Here is a 26,983-nt window from a genome sequence, read left to right as displayed (position 1 = left end):
TTATTGTATTCAGTTATTTTTGTGACTTTACCTCCTTAGACGCTTCTGGTCCCAGTTAGCTGGCATCACCCTTAATTTACTTCTCTTGTTGAATGTAGTCTTTGTTTTTCTGTTCTTTTATCTTCTGTAGAAACTCTTCCAATGCCTTCATGCACAGTTTGTCCCATGATGATGTGCTTTCAGCTCTCAATTGGGCAGTTTGGGCTTTTTTTTTTTTTAATATATATTTCCCCAGCTCAAGTTTGACTGTCTAATTCTTTTATCTTTCACATCTTCCTGGCTTCCTCTGAGTCTCTAGGATGTAAGCTGAGTCCATCAGGCACTGGATGGCTTTGTGATGGAGGATAGCTTTAGATGACTCTAAGTCATGGAGGAATTCTTTTTCCTGACTTGTAGAATTGAAAGCTTTTTATTTTTATTTTGATGGAAAGCCTTATTACCAGCACACATCCTGATAAACATCATGCACTGCAAAATCTTGAGTTGTGAGTGACCTTCCAATTCATTGACACTGAAGAGAACATTGAAGAAATACAGAGAGGGAATTCCAGCTTTCTCAAAGAGGATGACTTTGTTTGCTCCCCACCCTGCTTACTCCAAGTCTTTACAGCTCTCTGTGTATCCCAGCACCCCTCATTAATGTCTGACCACCAACATAATCTTTTTCTCAGCTACAAGATGGTTACCAGAATATTTAAGAAATAAAAGCAAATTTTCCTCAGCTCTTCTGTTTCTCTCTACCTTTATGTAGGAGGTATGCAGGCATGACTTAAGTCCAACACTCTCCTCCACAGACTGACTGTTCTGTCTGTGAGTTTGCTCTGCTTTGCAGTCCCTACCACCAGGACTCTTTGTCAAAATCAAGTACTTCCCCTGTGTCTTTGTTAGTAATTGATAACTTTGGCTCATGACTTTAGAGGGAGCAATGCAACTCCACGTGAAGAGGTTCAAGGACACTACAGCTCTACTTCATGTCCTGCTGATGCCACAAAGATTTGCTGAATGAGTAAACGTGGACATTGAGACCTTCTCTGAATCCTTCTTGTACCACCAGATTCTTATATGAAGTGATAAGGTCTCCCTAGGCCTTCTCTTAAGGCTATACAATCTCAGCTCTATCAATCTATCCTTGTATGTGAGGTGCTCCAGTCCATTTATCATTTTCAAGTCCTTTCACTGGACTCACTCCGCTATGTCTGTATCTCTTTTGTATGGAAATGCCCAGGCATTGTCTCACGGGTGCTGAAGAGAGGGGAAGGATCACTTCCCTTCTGTGAAAATGAGCTGGTATATGACTCTGGCTAACTCCTTGTTTAGACACACTGCCTTCTTCTCTGTTGCTGCTGTGGATTTAACAAAATAGTTTTTCTTAGGACTTTTAGAGGCATTATATATTTCAGAGAGCAGGGCTTTTCATCCAGGATGGATGATGCTTAAGGATAAAAGGGGTCAGAGCTACTCTCCAGTCACTGTGATATAACTAGTTTCCCATAAAAGAAATGGTATCAACCTTTACATCAATGACAAGAGACAACATCTGTGCTGTATTCTTTGACAGCTATCTGGCCTGCTTCTGTATGTCTCGGGTTTGAATTGAAGACAGCTAAGGAGTGCAGTAGTGTTACCACTAGTTACACATCTTGGTTTTCTACCAGTCCTAACAGTGGGGGCATCATTTCTTAGAGATCCTTCCTGTGAGATGCTGTTACCATATATTGCTTGTCTCTAAGGTTTAACGTAGTCATACTCAAAAAGTATTAGTGAATTCATTGAACATTTATGTCTATGGTCATGACTGATTTTCCCTAAATTATATACCCCTACTGGTTGACCACATTGACTGCTGCAGTCATCACTACCCTGAATCCCTGCTGAATTGCTGTCTCCATCACCAGCTGCATTTTCCAAACAGATGACACAGAAGAAATACTGAAATGTGTATCCCCGTCTGGCCTCTGTCCCAGGCCTGAAAGCTCAGCACCTGAGGCCTCTGATGCACATCACTATGGCTCTTAACTGGGTTGCACAAGCCTTCTGCTGCTATTCACCAACCATATGCCAAAGTTTGGCTTACATGTTGATTTTTGCTACTGCCCTTTTAGAGAAGATGTCATCTTCTGTTTGATTTTACACTTACTTTATGTCTGGGGTTATTGAAAGAACACACATTTTCATGTTCAACTTTTTAGTGAAATAACTGCTGGACCAGCAGTGAGGACATTATGGCATTATAGTGGCCTTTGCAAAATTTGAGTAAACATTAGAAATAGGAATTTACACAGTCACTGTGTGATTGTTATCTCAAGCAATGTGAGAGCTGTGTAACTTACCTCAATATCAAGTGACCAGCTCATTCCCTTTCTAACAATTAGAGATACGTGATGTACAAAATTTTGCAGTTTGAATTAGCGAGTAAAGACAAACACATTCTTGCATTACATAGAATACATAGAATAAACCAGGTTGGAAGAGACCTTCAAGATCATCGCGTCCAACCCATCAACCAATCCAACACCACCCAAACAACTAACCCACGGCACCAAGCACCCCATCAAGTCTTCTCCTGAAAACCTCCAGTGATGGCGACTCCACCACCTCCCCAGGCAGCCCGTTCCAATGGGCAATCACTCTTTCTGTATAGAACTTTTTCCTAACATCCAGCCTGAACCTCCCCTGGCGCAGCCTGAGACTGTGTCCTCTTGTTCTGGTACTGGCCGCCTGGGAGAAGAGACCAACATCCGTCTGTCTACAACCTCCCTTCAGGTAGTTGTAGAGAGCAATAAGGTCACCCCTGAGTCTCCTCTTCTCCAGGCTAAGCACCCCCAGCTCCCTCAGCCTCTCCTCATAGGGCTTATGTTCCAAACCCCTCACCAACTTTGTTGCTCTTCTCTGGACTCGTTCCAGCAAGTCAACCTCCTTCCTAAACTGAGGGGCCCAGAACTGGACACAGGACTCGAGGTGTGGCCTTACCATTGTTACAGACCAGTGCTATACATGTGCCACCGTTCTTCTTAGAGAAATTAGGAAAAATAAAGAAATCTTTAACTAGTTCAACTGTTACAATACTTTTTTTTTTTTTTTCATAAACTTTGATACTGCTATTGCATTGCTCAGATTTCTGATGAAAAAAGGGGAGGAAACCTGGAAGACATGTACCTGTTTGTGAGAGACCCCTGACTTGAAGTACTGTGAATTTAAATCCTCGGATTTGTGTGAATGCAGTAGCAAAGGCACCAATTGCAGCTTTCTTCCTAATGTGAAATTAGTTTTGCTTTCCATCTCTTTCTTTGCTGTCTGGTCATTTGCAGTGATGTTTCAATGTGACATTCAAAACTGTGTCCAAATTGTCAATTTGCAGTTGGTTTAGGCTGGTAAATTTCATGCAGTTGCTTAGTGTGAAAGGCAACACACTGATACAAAGCAGAGTTTTGCTATTCCGTGTACACTGATACACTTGATTTGCATCTTTTAGGGAAGAGACAAAATCAGTTTAAGTTTGTAAGATGCTTCTAGAGTAAAGATCAAGGCCTGATTTAGATAAATCTGGAGCTACCAAAGAAAAAATCTTGTGAGAATGGTAGTAGTCTCTTGTGGGTTAAACACATTACCTTTTCCTTTCGAGTCATCTGTCACCTTAAACCATCTTTTTCTTCTGAAAACTGCTAACTTTTCATACCACAAGTCCTCTTATGACCTATGATCAGGACAAGTAGTGGTGCTAGTTTCATGTGTGAGTTACAGTCCCTTGACCAAGCAATGATACGTGACTTTCCACTTCTTCTGAACCTCAGAAAAACTGCTTGGCCTGCGCCTGTTACTCAGGTCCTGATAGTCTGGTATGCCTAGCGCAGACAAGACAGGGACAGCACCAGAAGGTTTGGAAGGTTGATGCAGATAGCACAAATGTTTTCCTTACAATTTTAACTGGAGAGTGAGTGCCTAGCTACGGCTGATGTTGTGTGGCTTCATAATTTAAAAGCCTGCAGTTCTGGTTGTACTGCAGAAAACATTTCATCCTTCTATTAGAAAAGATGACAGCTTATTCTGACAGGTTATGCATCTGATCTCAGTTAATCATGATCTTTTCATGGAGGTTTGTTCTCAGCTGCAAATTCCACTTAGATTAGCACTTTATATTTGTTGAAACAATAAATAGTTGCCATGGGAAGAAGATTTATCACGGATCTCTAGTCTATAAAATGACAAGTTTACTGTATCAATAGTATTTTTCTTTCATTCTACAGTTAATACTGATTGTGATTGGCGCTATAACAGTAGTCTCAATATTACAACCCTACATCTTCCTGGCATCAGTGCCTGTGATAGCAGCCTTTATTGTGTTAAGGGCATACTTCCTCCACACTTCTCAGCAGCTGAAACAACTGGAATCTGAAGGTAGGAGCAGCAAAATTGGTAGATTTCTAAATCCACAACAAATCAGTTGAGAAGTGATTCACCCTTTCGCCTCTTCTTTGTCTTTTCTCTTGAAAGATGCTGTTGTCTCTGGGAGCAGAACACTCGTCTCCTTAAAGCCAGTGTTGTTACTGATGCAGCCAATACTGAGTGCTCTGCTGCCAAAGACCAATGGAAAAGAGCTTTTTAAGGGTGGGCGTTATCACCACTGCAGCTGAAAACAAATAAAGTCCTGACATACAGTTTTCTTGAGAGTAAACATGACTTCAAAAATTGTGGTCAGACTTGGTATGTGCCCTATGAGTTTGTTTCTGTGTGAGAAAAATTTAGAACAGATGTGTCTTGATTACAAAGAACTCTTATTTCTGATGCAGTCACTTGACTAAATTTCCTTCTTCTCCCCACATTAAGAGAATAACATGTTCCCAATAAAATGGAAAACATTATTCTGAAGTGTGGGTTTGCACATCAGGCACTGTGACCTGGCTTTACAACAAACTGGCAAATTCTAAGCAAAGCAGTCCTGAATCTTCAACACTGATGATCATCTTCCCTTTTACTGAAGTGTGATTCTGAAGTTCCTCAGGTCTAAATCTAAATTTCCTTGATGTTCACAGGAATCCAGCATTGGCTTACCATTTTTAATGTTATGCAAGATGTGCTTAAAATTACCATGTCAGTACAGTTGAATCCAAAGCACTACAGTATTCTGTGCTAAAAAAAAAAAGTTCATTTGATGAAGTTGTCAGAATTGCAAGAATTCATTTTGGCTGGGGAAGAGCCATCCTTCTTTTATGGCTTCTTACAGCAGGCCAGGAGCTTCCCCAAGCTGTATGCTAACTATGAAGAATTAATGTGATCCCCTCCTGCCAATACACTGAATGGAATGTCAACCCATTTGTGCAAGAGGCTGTTGCTGTATATCCTATGCTAGGATTACTCCAATCAGGTATTCCAACATGTAAATTAATCACTGGCATTAGTTAGAGCATAGGGCTGTGTGTTTGCAGTATATCAAAGGTATTTGCTTGTGAGTGTTTATGATATTTCTAATTTAAACACTTTACAGCTCGGAGTCCAATATTTACCCATCTTGTTACAAGCTTAAAAGGGCTATGGACACTGAGAGCTTTCGGGCGGCAGCCATATTTTGAGACCTTATTTCACAAAGCCCTGAACCTACACACGGCAAACTGGTTTCTCTACCTGTCAACGCTGCGCTGGTTCCAGATGAGAATAGAAATGATTTTTGTTGTCTTTTTCATTGCTGTGGCATTCATCTCTATCATAACTACAGGTATGGTAACTTTATTCCAGTACTGAAATGGAAGCCTTCTGTTTCTGCCTAACAGCTCAGCTCTAGAAACTTCTGAGGGAAATGAATGGTTGCAAAATCTAGCATACACTCACTGATTGAAGCACATCATAACAGTAACCATGATTAAATCAAACTAGAAATTAAACTATTATTATCTGCAGTGGGATGTTGTAGAGAAGTCATTAAAGGGATTAATCTGGAGACAGTATCTGAAGATCTTTCCTCTTCTTTAATTGCTGTACAAGTAATCGCATGTGTTTTAAACCACATTCATGGAACCACGTTCATGCACTGAAATGCTTGCCTGTTGATTATCATCTGTAGAGCTTTTCTTAGTAAACAGAAGATAATGTTTCTCTTACTTGCGAATGGCTAAGACATGCAAAGTTCTGATGATCTTTGAAAGCCATGCCAGCAGCAGAAACAGTCATCCATTTCTCTAATTCCCAACACACTGACCTACTTGCCAGTGTGAAGTTTTGCAAATTCCATTCAAAATCCCCTTAAAAAAATGGCTCACCACTCCTAGTAAACCCACTACACAAATGGGAATCGCTCTATACCTTGCTACTTGTATTGGAAATGCTGCCTGTGGCTGATGATTAAGATCTCGGTCCTTTGTATACTTAACAAATCCATGTTTTCTTCATGAAAGAAGAGAGAATGTGAATATGTATTTTACAGCATACATGCTAAATTTCTGATTTCTGCTGGATTTTTATTTGCATATAAATTGAATGTGTTTTACTCTCTGCAGGTGATGGACCAGGTAGAGTTGGCATTATTCTCACTTTAGCTATGAACATCATGGGAACCTTGCAGTGGGCAGTAAACTCAAGCATAGATGTCGATAGCTTGGTAAGCATAAAATACACTGTGCCATGCATTCTTTTGAGAACTTGCCTTATTCTGTTGATTATGGGTGTTCAGTGAGCTATTTTCAGAGTTGGGTATCAGGCAGATGTGTCAGAAAAGCTACCAGCTTTTTCACAACACAAACTGAATTTTTCTGTGATCAAAATTTTTCCAGGAATAGAATAGGCAACAGCAAACGATTGCATTTGAGGATTCATATTGCAGATGCAGCAGTGATGCGAAAAAGGCTTTGAGTTATTTTGTTATAATTATATACCTTACCAAGATGTATAATATCTCTTAGTTGCTATAGTTAAGGGCTGTGCACAGCTGAGCTCCCTTCATGCAAAATCAATAGTGTTTTAAAAATTTGTCCTAGACTTCTCTATGGATGTTTTCCTGGTGTTGTGTAAAATACCCTCTGACATAAGGCTTTAGAGCTACACGTGCTTACCCCTTTAATTTGCGTCATTAGGCTGTTAGTTGGGATTGGCTTCGAAACAAAATGTTTCACAAGGTTAACTCATCATCACCTATTTGTTGGGATATGAGAATCAGACAGGAAACTCAAAAACCAAGACATTTTTTCTTGCAGTATTCATTGTACCTTAGCTTAAATGCATGAAAAGTTTCAGAGGTTATTTCTAAATGCAATAGTTACTTCTCTCTTTACACTTCGGGCATTCTAGGTTTTATTTTCGATAGAATTCTTTCAATGAACTATAGTAGAGAAGAAAACAATATCCCACATCCAGTCATACCCTCTCTGAACCCTAAATCAGCTTCTCGAGCCAACCATCTCAGTACTGGAAAACAAACAGCTTTTACAGCAGATCTTGGAGACCATTAAATCCTGATTAGCTGAAACGAGTTATCATTAAAAAAAAAATAAATAACTGGGGTGGATGGTGACAGTGAAGGAAGATTTGGCACTTGAACATAATTTTTTTAATTAAGTGGTTCAACCACCCTCATCCTGAAGGAAATCCTTAAGAGCCCCAAAACTGGGAATTAACCACTTACACTATCTAATCTCTTGTTTACGCATGTGACTGGTGATAGTCCAGAAAGCTGACTACCATTCAGGGACACATTTTTTCCCTATCCACTAATTGTTTTATGCTGACTCTTTGATTGTTAGAACTGCCTGTCTTCAACAGCAAGCACTTTGCAACAGGGCTGTTTGCCATAACTGCAAGGCACACTGAATGAGAGCTGTGTGACTGATAATAAAGGAAAATGTGCTATTGGTAAGGCACAGCAGTGAAAGCAATGTTCAGTCAGCTCTTGTTGCTAAACTTCATCTTAGGCCTGTAAGGCATAATGTGATCACTTTCAGTATAACGATCTGTACAAGAATCATGTGCATGCATTATACAACCCATCAGAACTTGAAGGTGTTTCACAAGAGCAACAGAAAGTCTTACTGTGAGATTCAGAGGTTGCTAGACACACTACTGTTTTAATGAAGAACTTCCTGTATTTAAAAATACAGTGATGTTAAAATGTCATTTATTAGTAGCAATAAGGAAGCAACTCATTTTCCCATGAAAAGAGAGTCTTAAGTTGCTTCAAACATTTGTGAATACTTTTCTCCATATTAAGACAAACTGGAGCACTGGTTATATTATATTAATGAGAGTCTTCTAAGGTGCATCAGTTCATAGGTGGATCCTCTAGACTTCTTTCAACAATGGATAGCTGCCACCCCCATCTCATGGATTTTTATGCATCCCAGATGACAAACTAGTCTATATGGTTGGCAGGATGTTTTTCCTGACATTCAAAAGCTGCTCCTGTACACAAGCAGCTAAGAATAGCTTCATGGTTTCAAGATAATAAATCTGCTTCACTGGGTGATTCACTGTATTCTCTACATTTAACACTTCCCTCTTTAACTTATTTTACAGTTACTTGGGTACAAATGTCCTGCAAAGGCTTACATGTGTGCCTGACTTAGTAGTCTATTTGGTTATACTGTTTTTCTCTCAAGAGGTACTTTGAAGCTCCTCACAAGACCAAATTGACTAGAATTGCATCTCCTGCATCTGCAGTTCCAGATATGCATGCACCACTCTTACTCTTCTTTGACCAGCTGTAATATCTGTGCTTCCAAGCCTGCACACAAGCATACCTGAGTGTACAGGGGGTTTGTAGGTACCAGTCTTTGGTTGTCAGATAAGCTGGAGTTTTCTGCAAGTGGTTAAAACCCATGTGCAAAGGCATAGCTGCTTTAATTGGTACATAACATTAAGCTCATACTGAGTTGTTTTACAGGATACACAAGGCACAGAATATGAAATTAATGCAAGCAAAAGGACAGGAAGTCAGGAGAGCAGTAAAGCAGAATCACATGAAGAAGATAAAAATGTACTGGAAAAACTACTGGCCAAACATGGTTAGGTGGCAGACATGAATTTATTCCACACAATCTCCCTCTTCAGCTTTCTGTGACACTGGCAAACATATTGAAGATATCTGAGTTTCTAGATGGGATTTTTTTATTGATTTATTTATTAATACACAGATATTCTCTTTCAAGTAATTTCTGTGTAACTGGTTTGGCTTTAACTGAAAAATCCTCATTGCCTTTTACTATCCCATAATGGTTTGGGCATTTTGTTCTCTACAGCCCTGATACTTTATCTGCCCTACCTTTTTTTTTTTTCCTTTTTTATTTTTAATTATTAAAAATTAAGTGGTCACTCTGACAGCTCTCCATTGTTTCATTTGAAGTTGCCAGTTAGACTAGATTTATCTTTCTCCTTTGATCATTTCTGCTAATAACCCTTTACCTAGGTTTTAGTCTCTTCCTCACACCTCCAGCCAGTCATGCAATATTTTTAATACTTTTCCTTCGTAACAAAATAGCAAATACATTTTCCACTAAGCACTGCTGTCACAGATAAGCATTGGTTAGTTCCTGTGGACTGTTTTAGTACTTTATAACCTCCTCCTTCACTGATGTGCATCCTGCGGTAGCAGTACTATAACTGAGAAGGACAATTCCTTTTAGCAAGGAAGGAGAAAATGCCATGCTTCTGCTGTTGCCAAGATTACTTATGTAAGGAGATATAAAAAGAATCCCCCACAGAGATATTAAAACCACATTTGCTAAACCTCCCAGTGCCCCACCCGGTGTATTAGTGATGCTGGAGGGAGAATTGCAGTAGATGGTAGAGAAGAGGACCAAAGTAAAAATCAGGACTGTGAAAAATAATGGTGCTTTTACAGCTGATTTTTGTGATTTTACTTCTCCTTTAATGTTTTCAATTGTATTTGTTGAATTTGAGAACTCTATTAATTTCCAAAGTTTAAGTAGGCTAAATATTTCACCGTAAAATCTGCAACAGAATGCCAGTTCTCTAAGTCAGGTGTTGGTCACGTGGAAGAGAAGAGAATCAAGAAAAATCTTTTAGAACATTTCCTTTTCTTCCTGTAAAGCAGTGTGAGAAAGAATGGAAAATTCAGTGCAACTTTGACAGGGACTAAATACTTCATTTTTACAGTTTTGAACAGGAGTACATGTCCTGTAAGTGCACCCAAACTGCAAGAGCAGAAGATGTGAAATCCCAGTAAAACAGTATGGTCTGCCTGCATTGGCCCAGTTTTTGCCGTGATTTTTTCCACAGTATGTTGAAAAAGGGACTGGCCACTTGGGAGGAATACAGGAATGTTGCCAGCCTATGTAGGGATGCTATAAGGAGATCTAAGGCCCTCTTTGAATTAAATCTGGCAAAGGATGTGAAAAATAACAAGAAGGGCTTCAAGTATATTAGCAGGAAAAGGAACTCCAGGCAAAATGTGGGACCACTGCAGAATGAGGTGGGTGTCCTGGTGACACAGGATACAGAGAAGGTGGAGTTCCTGAATGCCTTCTTTGTTTCAGTCTTTACTGCTAAGGACAGCCCTCAGTCCCTGGAGGAAAGAGAAAAAGTTTGAAGGAAGAAAGACTCTCCCTTGGTCAAGGAGAACTGGGTTAAAGACCGCCCAGGCAAGCTGGACACCCAAAAATCCATTGGCCCCAGTGGGATTTACCCATGAGTACTTTGGGAACTGGCTATAGTTATTACTAAGCCACTCTCCACTATTTCTCAAAAGTCATGGGGAACAGGGGAGGTGCCTGAGGACTGGAGGAAAGGCAGTGTTACTCCAATCTTCAAAAAGGGCAAGGAGGACCCAGGAAACTACAGGCCAGTCAGCCTCACCTCCATCCCAGGAAAGGTGATGGAACAGCTCAATTTGGAGGTCATCTGCCAAGCCTGTGGAGGAAAAGATGATTCTCAGTAGTAGTCAGCATGGATTCATGAAGCAGAAAACATGCTTGGCTGATCTGATAGCCTTCTATGGTGGTGTGACCAGCTGGATAGATGAGGGGAGAGCCATGGATGTTGTCTATCTCAACTTCAGCAAGGCTTTTGGCACTGTCTTACATAACATCCTCTTAAGCAAGCTTAGGAAGTGTGGGTTAGATGAATGGACAGGGAAGTGAATTGAGAACTGGCTGAATGACAGAGCACAGAGGGTTGTGATCAAAGGTGCAGGGTCTAGTTGGAGGTCTGTAGGTAGTGGTGACCAGGGGTCAGTACCAGATCCAGTCTCACTCAACATATTCATCAACAACCCAGATTAAGGGACAGATTGTATTCTCAGCATGTTTGCCAATGTCACAGAACTGGGAGGAGTAGCTGACACACCAGAAAACTGTGCTGCCATTCAACCAGACCTGAACAGGCTGGAGAGTTGGGCAGAGAGTAACCTAATGAAGTTCAACAAAGGCAATTGTAGAGTCCTACACCTAGGGAGGAACAACCCCCATGCACCAGTACAGATTAGGTGCTGACATGCTGGAAAGCAGCTCTGTGGAGAAGGACCTTGGAGTGCTGGTAGATGACAAGTTCACCATGAGCTAGAAATATGCCCTTGTGGTCAAGAAGGCCAAAGGTGTTCTGGGGTGCATCACGAGGAATGTGACCAGCAGGTCAAGGGAAGTTCTTCCTCTCTACTCTACCCTGGTGAGGCCTCACCTGGAGTATTGTGTCTATTTCTGGGCTCCCCAGTTCAAGGACAGGGAACTACTGGAAAGAGGCCAACAGAGAGCCATGAGGGTGATTAGGAGACTGGAGCATCTCTCTTACAAGGAAGGGCTGAGAGACCGAAGGCTGCTTAACCTGAAGACTGAGAGAGGATCTTAACAATGCTTATAAATACCTGAAGTGTGGAGGTCATGAGCGTGGGGCTGGGCTCGTTTCAGTGGAGGCCAGCAATAGGACAAGGGGCAATGAGTACAAACTAGAATGCAGGAGGACAAGAATACTTAAGCACACTTGGTTTAATTTTTTTTTGCTTTGAGGATGATGGATCACTGGAACAGGCTGCCCAGAGCTATGGAGTCTCCTTCTCTGGAGACTTTCAAAACCCAGCTGGACATGTTGCTGTGCAACCTGATCTGGGCATACCTGCATTAGCAGGAGGGTTGGACTAGATGATCTGCAGAGGTCCCTTCCAACCTCTACCATTCTATGATTCTAATGCACAGGGCTTTTTGAATGAGCCATTGGATCAAACTCTTAGAAGATCTGTGAGTTGTACACTGCACTTTCCAGTGCAGAAAGTAAATTAAAGAATTTGCAATGTTATTAAAATCTCAGTAAAATACAGTTAGGCAAGGCTACAAAGAATGCATTATGCTCTGGATATTTTTAGATGGAAGTAGTAAATACACTCTTTTATTCTAAAGCATTAGTTAAAGAATGTGACTATAGCAGGTGCATTGCTGATGAGAATAAGGGATAAGAAACATGCTGTCACCTACACTATACCTGTCATTATGAATGACAGAAGAGTTCTACCTGTGAAAGGAAGAATGGATATCTTTGTACAATGTTAATGACAATTATGCTGCATTCTGCCCAGATCAAAATCACAATTCAAATTGCAGAACCAGGAAAATGTCCTTTTCAATTGATTTAATGTATTAAGCTGTCTAAGATATCTGCATACATGATGTGACTGACAAATGTGTCAGGGAACCTGGGACATAAAGATGACATTTTCTGTCATAATGGAAAGCTCACTGTCCAGCTGGCTTCAGCAGATTTTAACTAGTGTGTAATGGTAGGATCTCTTGGGCAATTACAGGTAATCCCTGCCTGTACAAACATTCACAGCTCTCGATGAAGTCAGGAAACTCCTTCATTTTAGAAGTGGTAAAGAAAAGACTTGTGAAAATCAATTCATCATCATACACCCATTAAAACAAATGCGTGGTGCTCATTGTGGGATTTACTACTGACAGGAAGAAAATGGCCAGTCTGATCCAAGGTCTTCCTCACCGAAATGAGATGACATTCATAACATGATGATGCCTTTCCATCTTGCACAGTGGTCGAGATGGAAATTGTAATTGATAGGCTTGGATGCTAGCATGCTTTGCAAAATTTCTGTCACAGCGGTGTTTTAAGATGCTGAGATGTAAGCTATGATTCCTCAGATTTGTTTCCACATGGAAAATCCACCTAGCACTGTTTCAGCTGGGGTCAAAAAGCAGGAGGGAACGATGATACATCAGGCAGAATTGCTTTGCAGAAGGAATACAGAAACAGTTAAACAAGATCAAAGATGTACAAAGAGTTTTCCACAACGCTAGTAAGGAGAGCCATATTACTGGGAATACAGATTGGAGAACAAATGTTAATAATATTCCTGGATGCAGCAGCTATGCAGGTATCTATCTTTTTATTAGTTAATTTTTCTAAATAATTTCTGGCAATAAGAATCCACATTATCTTATGGTTTCCTCTTGTTGTTCAGAAGGACAAAGAGGAGATTGGACATGGCACTTGGTCTGTGGACATGCCACATGAGGTCTGTGGTGACAGGTTGGACTCGATGATCCTCAAGATCTCTTCCAACCTTGGTGATACTGTGATACTGTGATCTAGTTAATGAAGCTAGTTGGACTCCAGCACTTAAGAACCTGGATGTAAAGTCATGTCTTATTCAAGTGAGGAGCTGAAATTTGTTTTTCTGAATAGAAGAGAAAAACAACAGGAACTTTTAAAGCCCCCAGGACTACCAGCATGAACAGCATTCCCTGAATGTATAGTGGAAATTACAGCCTCTACAGAATGGATTAGTTAATGAAAGCAAGAGATGTGTTGGAGGTCAAACAGTAGATAGAGAAGAGAGACTTGAAAAATTTGATGTAGACTTGCAAATGGCCCAAATTCTGGATAAATATTTGATCTCAGTTTTCAGTAAAAGGGCAGTGGATGAGTAAAATGGCATCCTGGGGAGCAGAAATTGGAGCAGAAAGTAGAAAGCAGAAATGTGATTTACACTATCTGAGATGGAAATTGTATGTAAAAACCAGCCTAGCTATGAGCATGTAGCCAAAGTGCCTGAGTTAGAATCCTGGTTGCCCTAAATTTCCTGTACCCATGGAGGAACACATGCACCACCCATGAGTGAGTCCATCTAAATCTAGAGTCTCAACTCAGTGTGATTGGGTTCTGCAGTTGGAAATACCAGTTAAACACAAAACATGCATGCAGACGAGGTGGAACAAGACGTCTCATCCAAGGGTTCAGGAAGAACTGGCTGAGAAACTGGAGATCTAGTAACAGTCATTTCAAAGACTGCAGTGGTAGTGGCACATGATAGAATAACAGCTGACACTTTGAGTTAAGAAGGAGAAATGTGAAGTCATGGATACCACCATCAGTTAGTTAGCTCGATGCTAGCAGTCTTCAGAAGCTATTTTGAAGAAGTAATTAAAGATGCAGTACTTAGAGTGAATTTACTCAGGTTTGCTGACATTTGGGTTACATCAGACTAACCTGATAACTGTGATACATGATTTATTTTCCATCAAAAGTAATGCAGTAGATCTCATTTGTTTCCAGAAAAGCACCAGCTGTAGCTGTGTTTCAGATATTAAGAAATTAAGGAGATTAGGATTATTACAAGAACTGTAAACTAGTTAATGAGTTGGACAGAAAGGAAATGGCATTAAGAAGTAAGTATTAAGCTGTAGGGAGGCTATTCAACAAAGATTAGATTTGTGACAGAGCTCCTTTTAATCTTTCTGAAATACTCTCAACAAAGAAAAATATTGCATTGAAGAAATCTGCTAAAGGCACAAAGCTGAAAGGCAATGTTAGCATGAAGGATGCTGGGAGTGGAAAGGTATTAGGTGACCTCAAATGGCAGATAAAAAACAGATTTCAGTAACCAAAGTTCAAAGGCTTGAATTTAGGGACTGCTAAAAATAACCTCTGTTGTAAGTAAGGATCTCTTTGGTTTGAAATGGCTAACAGAGGAAAGCTGGCCTGACCACTGCTCAGCCAGAGGGTGACTACAAGACATGACTGTGAAGAAAAGAGCATATGACCCTAGAATGTGTTCACCAAAATATTCCTAATACATATAGGAGAGTATCAATGCCTTTGCCCAATGTTCTTGTGAAGCATCACCCAACATGCTTCATGCATTCTGATCAGATAGGAAAGACTAATTTGAACTGGGATGTTTGAAGAAGAACATATGTTAAGAAAGAGGCTTAAACCTGGATTTTCTTTAGTCCTGGAGAACAAAGAACTATTTAGCATGTAAAACTAATAAATTTACAAGAACAAACTGGTCTGTAGAATTAAAGATATGTTTTCTGACCCCAGGAGCAGTGCATTTTTAGTGGAGATGAATTAAGTAGCTACAAATTGACCCTTAACCCATTAAAAAAAAAAATAAAATGAAATCAAGAGGATCTTTATAGTCCTATGCTCCTTTGAAAATTCACCAAGGTTGCTAGGAGCAACTTCTGTCTGAAATTCATGAACTACAGAAATTATTACATAATTACAGATGTAGGATTAATTATCTTGGAATTTCCTATTCATTTTTTTTTTTTTTTGGTAAAAACTATAGGTAATTTCTCATGAATACCTCAGATGTTAACATCTGGGATTGTTCCTTTTCACTTAGTGCTACTGCTTTACATCTCTCAAATTCTACACAGTCGGCTTATCTTCAGAGATCAATCACTATTCAAGGAATTTCAGGTTTGGGGTTGGGCAACCCCCTACAGAAGGAAGGAGTCAAAGACTCCAAGGTTGCTTTCATGATCGTGCTTTGTTTTCGTAATTACAGGTCACCTGTAGTTTTCAAAATACACTGGTAAAGGTAGAAAGAGCTATTGTACACTTAAAAAGGAAGCAAGCAGGAATCACATGTTGGGCCAATGTCAACAGTACAAGAGCAATAGAATCTAAAGCCCTAGACGAGAAGTATCCTATCTTTGCAAATTATATCATGGTATAGCTTGCACAGAAAAGGCATCCAGTGCTCAGGGCTAGGAATTAGGAATAATTTGATTTAATTTGTTTCGATAGCTAAGTAACAATTACAGTTAGAACGCTGTTTGTTTTAATTTGTAGATGCGGTCTGTCGGACGAATATTTAAATTCATTGACATGCCAACAGAAGAGATGAAAAACATGAAGCCACAGAAGAATAACCAGCTGTCAGATGCCCTTGTAATTGAAAACAGGCATGTGAAGGAAGAGAAGAACTGGCCGTATGGCGGCCAAATGATTGTGAAGGATCTTACAGCCAAATACAGTGAAGGAGGAGCTGCTGTGTTAGAAAACATTTCCTTTACAATAAGTTCAGGGCAGAGGGTGAGGCACTGTTTTGTTGTGTTTGATCTGACTTCTATTAATCTTAACTACAAAAGTATCATTATAAACCCTATTTGCTGACTACGGAGGAGGTTGAGCTCACTAATGTTTTGTAAATGAAGTTGTTACAAAACAAAGCAATCGTGCAAAGCAAATGAAGAGCAGAAATGTCTTATGTCTCTTCTTAAAAAGAGCTGGTCTCTAGGATTATTTGCTACAAAGGGGGCGGGGGGGGGGTGGGGGGAAGGGAAGGAAAATCTGCCTCGGTTATCTTCAGTTATCTTGAGGCTATTTACACCTCAGTGAAATACAGTGGGGATGTTTGCTTGCCATGAGGATCAGAATATACTGATAAAATATGTATGCAGCTGGTCTCCAAGTTGTGTTGCTGTGCCAGAAGCCATCTACCGCCTTCTCCTGGGGAGAGGGAAGCTTGATGGTAACTGCAGGTGCTGGGGGCAGCCTGACCCAGGTGGAGCAGGACATGAAAGAATACCAGCCACTGTGCCAAGGGTAACGCTCCACTGGCTCCACAGCCGGAGTGTGGAGGTGCCATCTCATCCGTTCGATGAGGGCTTTATGCCACCCCGAATTATTATGTAACAAATCATAAACAACTCCATTCTTTACAAGATTGACAAACCTTTAATTAATCTTCATATGTGTTTGGGCTTCTGTTCAAGAAACAGCTTTAGTTTCAGGACAGCCATTAGGTAGAGGTTTAACACTTTCTTTAAGTTCATGATGAAGGACCATCCTTGGTGGGGTAGGGAGAAAGGATCAATCAATTTATTGTGCTGGAGCCATAGAGATGAAAAGGAGATTTTTTAACTCTCCTGTGTAGATGAGAAAATGTGTTCAGTGACAGCTTCCTGGCCTTGTCCCAATGTAGCTCTTCACCCCTAGTTTGGATAGCACCAGTCTCTGACAGGTATGGTAAATCCGTCTCGGTTTACATTAAACGAGTATTTAATTTACTAAGTCTGAGAGCATCCAGATATTGAAACTGGGGATCTAACTGCCTGTAGCACTGCCTTGAAACTGCTCTGCCTTTGGAATAGAGGCACCTGTCATTCCTGGAGCATGGGGGTGCAGGTGCCACTTATTTTTGGTGAATTTACTTCCTGAAAAATCCCTTGAATCAATGGAGTACTGAAAACGAAAGGCACTTTTGCCCTGTACAGAGAGAGGACAGAGCAATTAAAACAAAGATTCTATTTTCAATTATTATGGTTTAGGAACCTGATCCAATTTCATTGATAAGCCATAGACTCAGAGATAGCATTTCCAGAATTGGAGCATGCTTCTTAAACTGGAGAAGATCTGTCTCAACACCATTATGATTTAGGAACTTGATCCAATTTCAATGATAAGCCATAGACTCGGCGGTAGTATTTCCAGAATTGAAGCATGTTTCTTCACCTGGAGAGGTTTTGTCTCAACCCCACAGGCAAATGTGTGAAACAAGCAGGAAAGCTCTCCTTTGATGAAGGAATAGATTAGACTAGACTAGACTAGACTAGAATATTTCAGTAGGAAGAAATCTGTAGCAATCATCTAGTCCAACTGCCAGACAATTCAGGACTGACCAAAAGTTAAAGCATGCTAAGGTCATTGTGCAAATGCCTCTTAAGAATTGACAGCTATGGGACATCAACTACCGCTCTAGGAAGCCTGTTCCAGTGTTTAATGCGCCTCTCAGTAAAGAAATTCCAGTCCAAACCTCTCCTGGTACAATTTTAAGACATTCCCACATGTCCTATCACTGGATACCAGGGAGAAGAGATTGGCACCTACCTTTCCACTACCTTTCCTCAGGAAGCTGTAGAGAGCAATTGGACACTTCAGCCTCCTTTTCTCCAAACTAGGCAAGCCCCAGGTCCTTAGCTGCTGCTCAAAGGGCATTTCTCCCAGTCCTCTCTCCAACTTTGTTGCCTTCCTCTGGATACAATCAAGGACCTTCACATCCTTCTTAAACGTTAGGTCCCAGAGATGCACACAATGCTCAAGATGAGGCTGCACCAATGCTGAATGCAGCGCAATAATCACCTGTCTTGACAGGCTGGTGATCCTGTGTGTGATGTCCCCAGGATGCTCTTTGCCCTCTTGGCTACCAGGGCACTGCTGACTCTCATTGAGTCTGTTGTCAACCAGCATTCCCAGATCTCTTTCTGAAGGACTGTTCTCCAGCCACTCCTCTCCCAGTTTACGCTTGTGCCCAGTGTTACTCCATCCAAAGGCATGGCATGGCATTTCACCTTGTTACATTTCATCCCATTAATTGCTACCCAATGCTCCAATCTATCTAGATCCCTCTTCAAGATCTCTTGTCCCACAGGAGTCAACTGCATCTCCCAGTATGGTATCATCTCCATACCCAAGATCTCTAAATCTTTCTGCCTTAGCCTGTGGTTAATCAAAGAATCACATAATCACAGAATATTAGGGGTTGGGAGGGACCTCAAAAGATCATCTAGTGATATGTGAACAGTATTAAACATTTGGGTTTATGATTTGCATTGCAGGTGGGCCTTCTAGGAAGAACTGGCTCAGGAAAGAGCACTTTACTTTTTGCATTTTTAAGACTGCTGAATACAGAAGGGGATATCCAGCTTGATGGAATCTCCTGGGACACGGTCAGCTTGCAGCAATGGAGAAAGGCATTTGGAGTGATTCCTCAGGTAATGAGATTATGGTATATTTGTGTGCCTTCATTTTTGTGGGTTCTATATCCATATGCACATAGTTACTTTCAAGATGGAAGGCAGCTGTTTATGCCTAGAAACAGGGGGAAAAAAACACAAAGATTTTGTGAAAAGGGGAGTGGGATGGATGGATGGATGGATGGATGGATGGATGGATGGATGGATGGATGGATGGAATGAGTGAGTTGCAGCAAACTACTTTTTGAAGGTCTCTAATTCACTCACAAAATCCACTCACAAAAAAAGTCCAGAAATGGTAAGCTGCAGCATATTCATACAGGAGTATTCACAGCCTGCTTATCCCTGCACCTCTGAAACAGTTTGTGTGTCAGTTCAAAATAAGATAGTGCCACCTGCAGAGAAAAATGCAATCAGTGGTGATCTCAGCTAATGTTTTCTAAAGCCCTACATCACATATTATGGTTAACATGTGGTTATAATACATTGCCTGTTTTGCCTGGCAGGCCAGTAGCAAAATTACTGCTTTGCTCCTATTTTACTGATCCCAAACTTGGACTCATCACTGTCACCTCTCTTACTGTGTCACGGTGTTTGTATAAAGGAGAACTTAGTGATATTTAACCTTGCAGCACAATACTAGCATATGGGAAGTAATACCATCTCAGAGGTGAAAAAGGAAGCAGCTCCTCACATGGGTTTAGGCACCCTAATACTCTCAAATAATTGAAGTAAGGAAAATAGTCTGAGCAGGAGCAAACAATTAAACCTAGGTGTTCTGAGTCCCTTGATAATATCTCTACCACTGGACCAGTGTCCTGTATTTGTTACAGCTCTGCATTATCTGTCTCAAAAAATAACATCATTGGCTGCATGCAGTAACACTAAAACATGTAGGAATGAAAACTGACAGTATCATAGAATCCAATCACAGAACAGCTTAGGCTGGAAGGAACCTCAGAGATCATCTACTCCAACCTCCCTGCCACGATCAGGGACACCTCTCAACTACAGTTGATTGCTCAAGGCCTCATCATAATTTTAACGCCATGTTTTGTATTTTTGTTGTCAAAAGCTGTCAGACCTTTCCAACAAAACTCATAAGGAGTAACACATACTGGCCTTCTCTTCTTTGAAAGCTTCTCTGCTTCTCCCGTAGTCATCTTTTTGCTCTCAGCCTTTTCTCACTCTGGGATGTGGGTGCCCAGCAGGGTTTCTGCTTTCCATCTCCAGCCGTCCTTGGGAATGCATGAACTGTGGTGAAACCCAAACACTTGGTAACAATTAGCCTTGTTGTCCCAGTGAAAAATATGACTAATAATTCTCATAGCTGAGTACTCACTATGGATTACTAATGGTATAGAAAATACCATTCTGCTGCCATCATCAAAATGCAAGAGACATGTATTACATGAGCCGTGTAACTTGTTCTTCTGATGGTGAGGGGCGTTGTTAGGTCATCGTTAAAATTATTACACATTTAGTTGGAAGTTTCTGATACGTGGATCAATACTAAAAAATCCTAGCTCTCCGTTCTCTGGAAGGTCATGGGAGTTGCCAGCTTGTTTGTGTGCTTCAGTTCCCAGCTCCTGTCTCAAAGCCTTGCTGAAGAATCGCACAGTATGCACGAGAAGTTCCCACATTCAGAACAAAATGAAGTTTTCACCAGCACTTTCCCAGCAGAGATGAGAAATTGTATATACCACCCTGCCTTTCCTGGCAGAACAAAGGGAGCCTTTTGTTCTTTGCCATTCATCTATGGCTTCAGAATGAAAGAAAGGAAAAAAAAATAAAAAGGAGTTGCCTGTCCTTTCCTGGAAGGCTGGCCTGCAGCAACACCTGGATATTTGCTGTCTCCAGGAAAACAGGGGAGCCTTTGGTAACAAAAGGGGAATGGAGCATTACAAGAGCCATGCTTCTTCCTTAAAACTTTCCCAACTTAGAAGAAAAGTAGTATTCCTCTGTGGGAACCTCACTGATGTGCACTTGCATAGCACATGCAGCATCCTATGTTTGCTCCAGGCAGGCAATGCTGGAATGCCCTACAGGGTGGTCAGGGATCACCCTGAGCCAGAGCAAAGGTAAAAACCTGTTTCTTTCACTATCTCAAATCCAGCTGTCACTGCATTGCGGTGATGTGAAGGGGTAAATCACATAAAACTTGTTTCCTGCAGCACCCAAAATGAATTTCCTTCCTGTAGCTGCTCTTGGGCCTGTGCTGCTAAAGCACACAGCCTGCCCACAGCACTGCTCTTACAGGATGTTTGCAATTCTCATGCAAAGCAATTACTCCAGCATACCGTGCTGTTTGAAGTATAACCAAAGCCTGTCATAATCTTCTGGAGTTTCTCCACCACATTTCCAAGGTGAGGATATTCAGCTGCATCTGATTTCAACGCACTGAAGCTCCTTTGCCTACAGGTCCTCATGCAGTTTGCATCCTGAAATATTTAATGGAGTCAAACTGAGGAAATGCCTTCAGAAATTTGGGGTTGAATGGAGGATGGGAGACCTGCACCAAATTTTTCATTAAAACAAATGAAGAGGAACCTGTGACTTACAAGATGCTGCTAACTCAAAGGAAGGGGATGACTTCCAATGTCTTCTTGAGTGCTATTCCACTGCATCCTGGCACGTGTCACAGTTTTCTACATGTAAAATCAAGCCTAACAGAGAGAAAAGATTACTGCAGTTTGTGGGACTGCCAGCTGACCAAAAAAAAAAAAAAATCACTTTTGCTCCTTTATTTTACTTAAGAAATGAAGAAAGGACAGGCTTGAGAGGTGGGCCCATGCCATGTCTCAAGCCTGTCCAAGACACCCCACAGAGGGGGCAGACTTAAGAGGTGGGTCTAAGCCAACCTCATGAAGTTCCAAGCCCAAGTGCAAGGTCCTGTGCTGGGGCAATCCCAAGCACACACGTAGGCTGGGTGAGGAGTGGCTTGAGGGCATTTTCAAGGACATGGACTATGGGGGTGTCAGTTGATGAAAAACTCAACATGAGCCAGCAACATGTGTTTGCAGCCCAGAAGCCAAGTGTGTCCTGGGCTGTATCAAAAATCTGTGACCAGCAGGATGAAAGAGGTCCATGGATCTGATTGAGGATCTCCACATGAGTTGTCTTGCCAGGATGCTTTCACTCCTTAGTAGACTTTGCCAGCTGATCCTTTACTCTTCTGTACACTGTACTCCACAGTCTTGGTTCTCCATATAACACTCAAATCACTTAGAAAGATTATTGCCACAAGCTGGATGCGTCCCATATCATAACCAATATGCAGAGGCTCACATGGCTGAGGAAGATTAATGCAAGTATTGATTTACAATATTTGGGGTGATCAGGACATAAACATCACTGTATTTATATTTTTGAGTGTTTTTCCTGTGGGTGGATGTCAGGTCTGAGAAACTATTTGTTGTATGGTGACACTTGTTATCATCCTGGGTGAGTTTGAACAAGTGACCCAGAAGGCAACTGCCCTCCATTCCCTCTTCCAATGCTCTCTTTATTACTACTTCTTCCATATTTACAAACAAAATGTAAACCCATGGGATTCATTTGTGATTTTTTTCACTTTAGACTTCTAGCTTTTAAGAATTTTGGTGGGAGGGGTTTTTTGTTTGTTTGTGGGGTTTTGTTTGGTTTTCTGTTTTGGGGTGTTTTTTTGTTCTGCTTCTTTTCAGGTGGACCCTAAACTGCCCATGCGACTTACATGACATTTACTCGGGTGAACCCTATGTGGTCTGCAATGAGCTAGGAGGAAGGGGGTGTTGAAATGTTTGCCTTGTGTGGGGGTGGGAGGAAAAAAACCAACAGAAAAAGTACTTTTGGGAATAGGTTGCTTTTAGAGTCCTGCTTCTTGAAAGCAGTAATTAGGAATAACAGCCATTGCTGAAGAAAATGCTTTCTTTTATTTTGCTGCCCACTGCACTTCGGCAGGAATGTTATTCAGCTCTGTCTTCTTTAAAACAGGTTTGTTCAGTGAACTATTCTTCACCACTGAGAAATGAGCATATCTATTCCATTAGTTAAATCTATGGTGCTTGAAGTGTGACTAGACCCGTGTCTGACACTGTTCCCACAGCATTATTATTTCCACCGCACCCACTGCTTGGAAGCATCTAATCCCACTGCAAATACATTGCCCGACTCATGCCACCAAACCAGGACACAGGAAAAGGGCTGCACTATACTTCACTGAAGCATTCACTCTTATTAATCATGATTATAAAGGAAAGATTCTTCTTTCCCCCTACTACCTACCAAAAGGGCTTCAATGACTTTGAGCTGTGTGTGCTGCTGCCCCTGCTGCGGCTGGGTTAGTGTGCTGCTGGGTGCATGGTCGAGGTATCATGACACTTCCATGTACCCTGCTGGGCATCATGGTGCAGCTGTTGCTCTTCTCTGGTTCTTCCTTCTCTCTTACATGAAATAAGTTATTGTAGAAGGCTTACATATCTTAGTTAAGTAAATTAATTAATGTAATTAATTTTTCTTTGCCACTTTTAAACTTTGAATGAATCATAATTAAATGATTAATGTAAATGTGTGCATAAATCACTTTGAAACCCAAGGAAAGAATGCCAAGTTCCCAGGTTAGATCAGAAGGATATTGTGGCAGACTGGCCAAACTCTGGGAAATCACATGCTAAGTATTTCTCTCAGCATTTTTCTGCTGGGACAGCTAGTCCTTCACTGCTTTCAGTAGCATTTGACTACCAAGACTCCAATAAGTTATATGGCTGTGAACCACTGGTATTTCAACACACTTTTCTCTAAATAAATATTTTCTTTAGGAAGACAAAAGAAAGTAATTGTCTCAAATATTTCCTCTTGGTATTTGTTCTGTATGTATAAGCAAAGAGCAAGCAAATGGTAATATGTCTCAAGAAGGCACTTAAATTCTTTGAGAGCAAGTTCTCCCTGCTACAAGCAGCAGGTGTACCTCACAGCATAGAAAGCAACAGCTTGGTTTTATCTCATAAGAAATGTTGTGCAACCTCACTGTCCCTTGGTGAAATTCATTTTCACCAGACTATGACACACCTTCATCATGTAAAAAGAGATTAAACAAATATTTAATTTTGTCTGAGTCACTGCTTTTTGAGTTACAAAATGTATATCTAAGTGATACTCACTTAAATCTATTTGCCTAGACTGATGAGAAAAGCAGAACTGAGTAGTAAACTTCAGTGCAAGAAGCATGTGCTGTCAAGGCCAGGATATGTGCATGCCCTGTACTCTGACATGGTGAGGCCACATCTCAGGTATTGTGTCCAGATCTGGGCTCCGCATTTCAAGAGAGGCAGGGAACTACTGCAAAGAGTCCAACAGAGGCTACAAAGCTACTGAGAGGACTGGAGCATCCCTGTGAGGAGGAAAAGCAGCCTTAGAGGGGATCTTCTCAATGTTCAGCAAGAGCTAAAGGTTAGGAGTCTAGGGGATAGGGTCCAACTCTTTTCAGTGGTGCCCAGTGATATATTAAGGGGCAATGGACAAAGATCCACATGAGGAGACGCTTCTTTATTGTGAGGATGATGGAGCACTGCAACAGGCTGCTGAGAGGTTGTGGAGTCTCCTTCTCTGGAGACTTTCAAAACCCACCTGGATGCATTCCTGTGCAGCTTGCCCCAAATGATCCTGCTTTGGCAGGGGAGTTGGACTACATGCTTTCCAGTGGTCCCTTCCAAACCCCACCATTCTATGGTTCTGATTCTGGGATCTTGTGTGCCAGAAGGGAGGTGCAGGATGGAGCAGGGAGAGAACATGAACTGTAGGAAAATCAGAGAAGTTGCTGCTACAGTTGCTAATCAGGTTGTGCTGCATCACATCTCAGTAACATGAGAGTGAAAGAAAGATCTTCTGAGATAGGACTGGCACATTCTGAAATGTCAGGTAACAGAATGATGCTAATACCTATTTGGCTACAGTTGATTAGAAAAAGAAAATTCACTGATGAAAACCAACCTAGTTTGTCCCAACTAGTTTGCTTTGTCCCAAAATACAATTGTGGAGCTGCATGCTTTGGGACCATGACCATTTTGTTTTGATTGAATAGGCTTCACTTGATAAAAAGTAATTTTTCAGAGGCTTATTCCAAAACGGGAATCTTTTATCCCCAAAGCTCCTGACCTCTCATTTCTACTTTTTTTTTGTTTGGTTTTGTAAAACAAAACAAAAAAAAAAAAAGGTAAGTTTTTCTTAAGATCATTAACAAAAAATGAATTTAACACTTTTAAAAATAACTGGTTTAGGAACAAAACTTTCCAGAAGTCTGACTAATCTGCAGTAGGTTCTACCTGAGAACGGTGGGAGGCTATCCTTTACCTGTGCGCTTCACAATTTACACCATTACGCTTTGCACAAGGTGTCTACTTGTGTCCATTTAGCTTTCTTTTCTTACAGAAAGTGTTCATATTTTCTGGGACTTTTCGGATGAATTTGGATCCTTATGGGCAGTGGAATGATGAAGAAATATGGAAAGTTGCAGAGGAGGTAAACCAGTTCAGTGCTATTTGTATACCTCTCGTAAAGTGGTTATGGCAGAGTGCAAAGCAAGTCAAATGATCGTCATATGTTACATTTATATGGAGTCTTAGGGGGAAAGAAACTGCTGAGGAGAGACTATGCTATGCTCTAAACCATGCTTCCTTGTTACCTGATAAAAAGATGCCTTTGTCAGAGATTTTAAATGTTATTTTCTTTAAAGATAAGCTTCCATGCATCACAGTCTGGGTTCCTCATGCTGTGATTTAGCGTAGGTGAGGTTTTACGTTTGGCTCCTCTGGGTAACCCTGAGAACAAAGTAAAAAGGGGGAGGAAGCTGAGACAGCAAAACATCCTGTAACCTTTTCTCATTTTAATGCTTTGGCAAATATATGGAATCTCTTAAAAGGCGTTTTTCTACCGAAATGTGTAAAAATGACTAGCAGACACCGGAAACTAGAAATAAAACAGAAAAACTGCGGTGGCCTGTCCTAGAAACAAGACTGGTGTTACTGCACTAGGCCATATTTATATTCAGCTTAGAAAAATCTTTCTCCAAAGTACTTTACATGTAGTGATTCATGAAGTACTAGATTTAGTGAACTTGAAGGTTTTCTCCTAATTTTATGTTGAGGTTTTAGCACGTTCCCCCTCCCCCCCCCACCCTTCGCCAAGATTAGGGGCCAGATTATTACGTTTTTGTTTCCCTACTGAACACAACCCTGTGCATTATGGTTGTCAGGTGCCACCTATTGGCTCTAACAGTGCTAATAGTTTGCACAGGTGTATGTCATGCCTGGAGAACAGGTAGATGACAGTTACAGGAGGGAAGGAGCTGCAGCCTAGAAAGCAGATTTCTGTTTCCAGGGTAGCGATGCCCTAATTGATACCTACTTAATAATTAATTGGTGCCATTTTTCTTTCATAGCAAGTCTCAAGTATCAGAAAACACAAGTGTTGGACTTAATAAAAAAGTGTCATTTCCCATCCAGGAGGTTAGCTGTGTCTTTGCTGTCTTTAGGTTTTATCTAATTTGTTCTCTGTGTTTGGAAAAGAAAGCAGCCACTTTCTGTGAGTAATGTACTGTAAATAAAACTATGACACTTTTTGCTCAATGATGTGACAGGAGCTTTTCAGATGGTTAGGGTGCTCAGTGCTGTGCTTCTCTGCGGCAAAAAGGAATGTGAGTTAACACTCTTTCTCAAAGAAGACAAGCCCAGCTTCTGCTTTTGAGGATTGTTCACACTGTGTGAATCAAACCTGGGATTTTAAAGACCTAAACCTCATCTACAGTGGCGTGAGAAAACATTATTTTGAAGTGTTTATTATTAAGGAGTTTGGCAAATCCATATGTGATACCATTTTTCATTGTACAGGTGAGAGAGCAGAGCAAATAGAAAAGAAGAAGAGCTGTAATACCTTTTAAGAGTGATTTGCTTGTTTACAAAGTTCATGCTCATGAAATCTGTCTTATTAGCAACACTGAGTTAGTCTAACTTTGGGACCATGGCACAGAAAGAAAGTCAGCTGTCAGCTTATCCCTGACCCATGGGGCTGCTGAGATCTGC

General features: G+C 41.0%; 1 protein-coding gene across 1 annotated transcript in view; it reads left to right on the top strand.

The window, feature by feature from the left end:
* CFTR (CF transmembrane conductance regulator) overlaps window positions 1-26,983 on the top strand; it is a 71,824-nt gene that overhangs the window by 41,303 nt on the left and 3,538 nt on the right. Inside the window, exons 19-24 of the mRNA XM_054177860.1 lie at window positions 4,245-4,395; window positions 5,483-5,710; window positions 6,489-6,589; window positions 16,024-16,266; window positions 18,792-18,947; window positions 25,335-25,424. Coding sequence (XP_054033835.1) covers window positions 4,245-4,395; window positions 5,483-5,710; window positions 6,489-6,589; window positions 16,024-16,266; window positions 18,792-18,947; window positions 25,335-25,424 — 969 coding nt within the window. The remainder of the gene's footprint in view (window positions 1-4,244; window positions 4,396-5,482; window positions 5,711-6,488; window positions 6,590-16,023; window positions 16,267-18,791; window positions 18,948-25,334; window positions 25,425-26,983) is intronic.

The sequence above is a fragment of the Dryobates pubescens genome, chromosome Z (assembly GCF_014839835.1).
Source record: "Dryobates pubescens isolate bDryPub1 chromosome Z, bDryPub1.pri, whole genome shotgun sequence".
Lineage (NCBI taxonomy): Eukaryota > Metazoa > Chordata > Aves > Piciformes > Picidae > Dryobates > Dryobates pubescens.
This window is presented reverse-complemented; position numbering and strand designations above follow the sequence as displayed.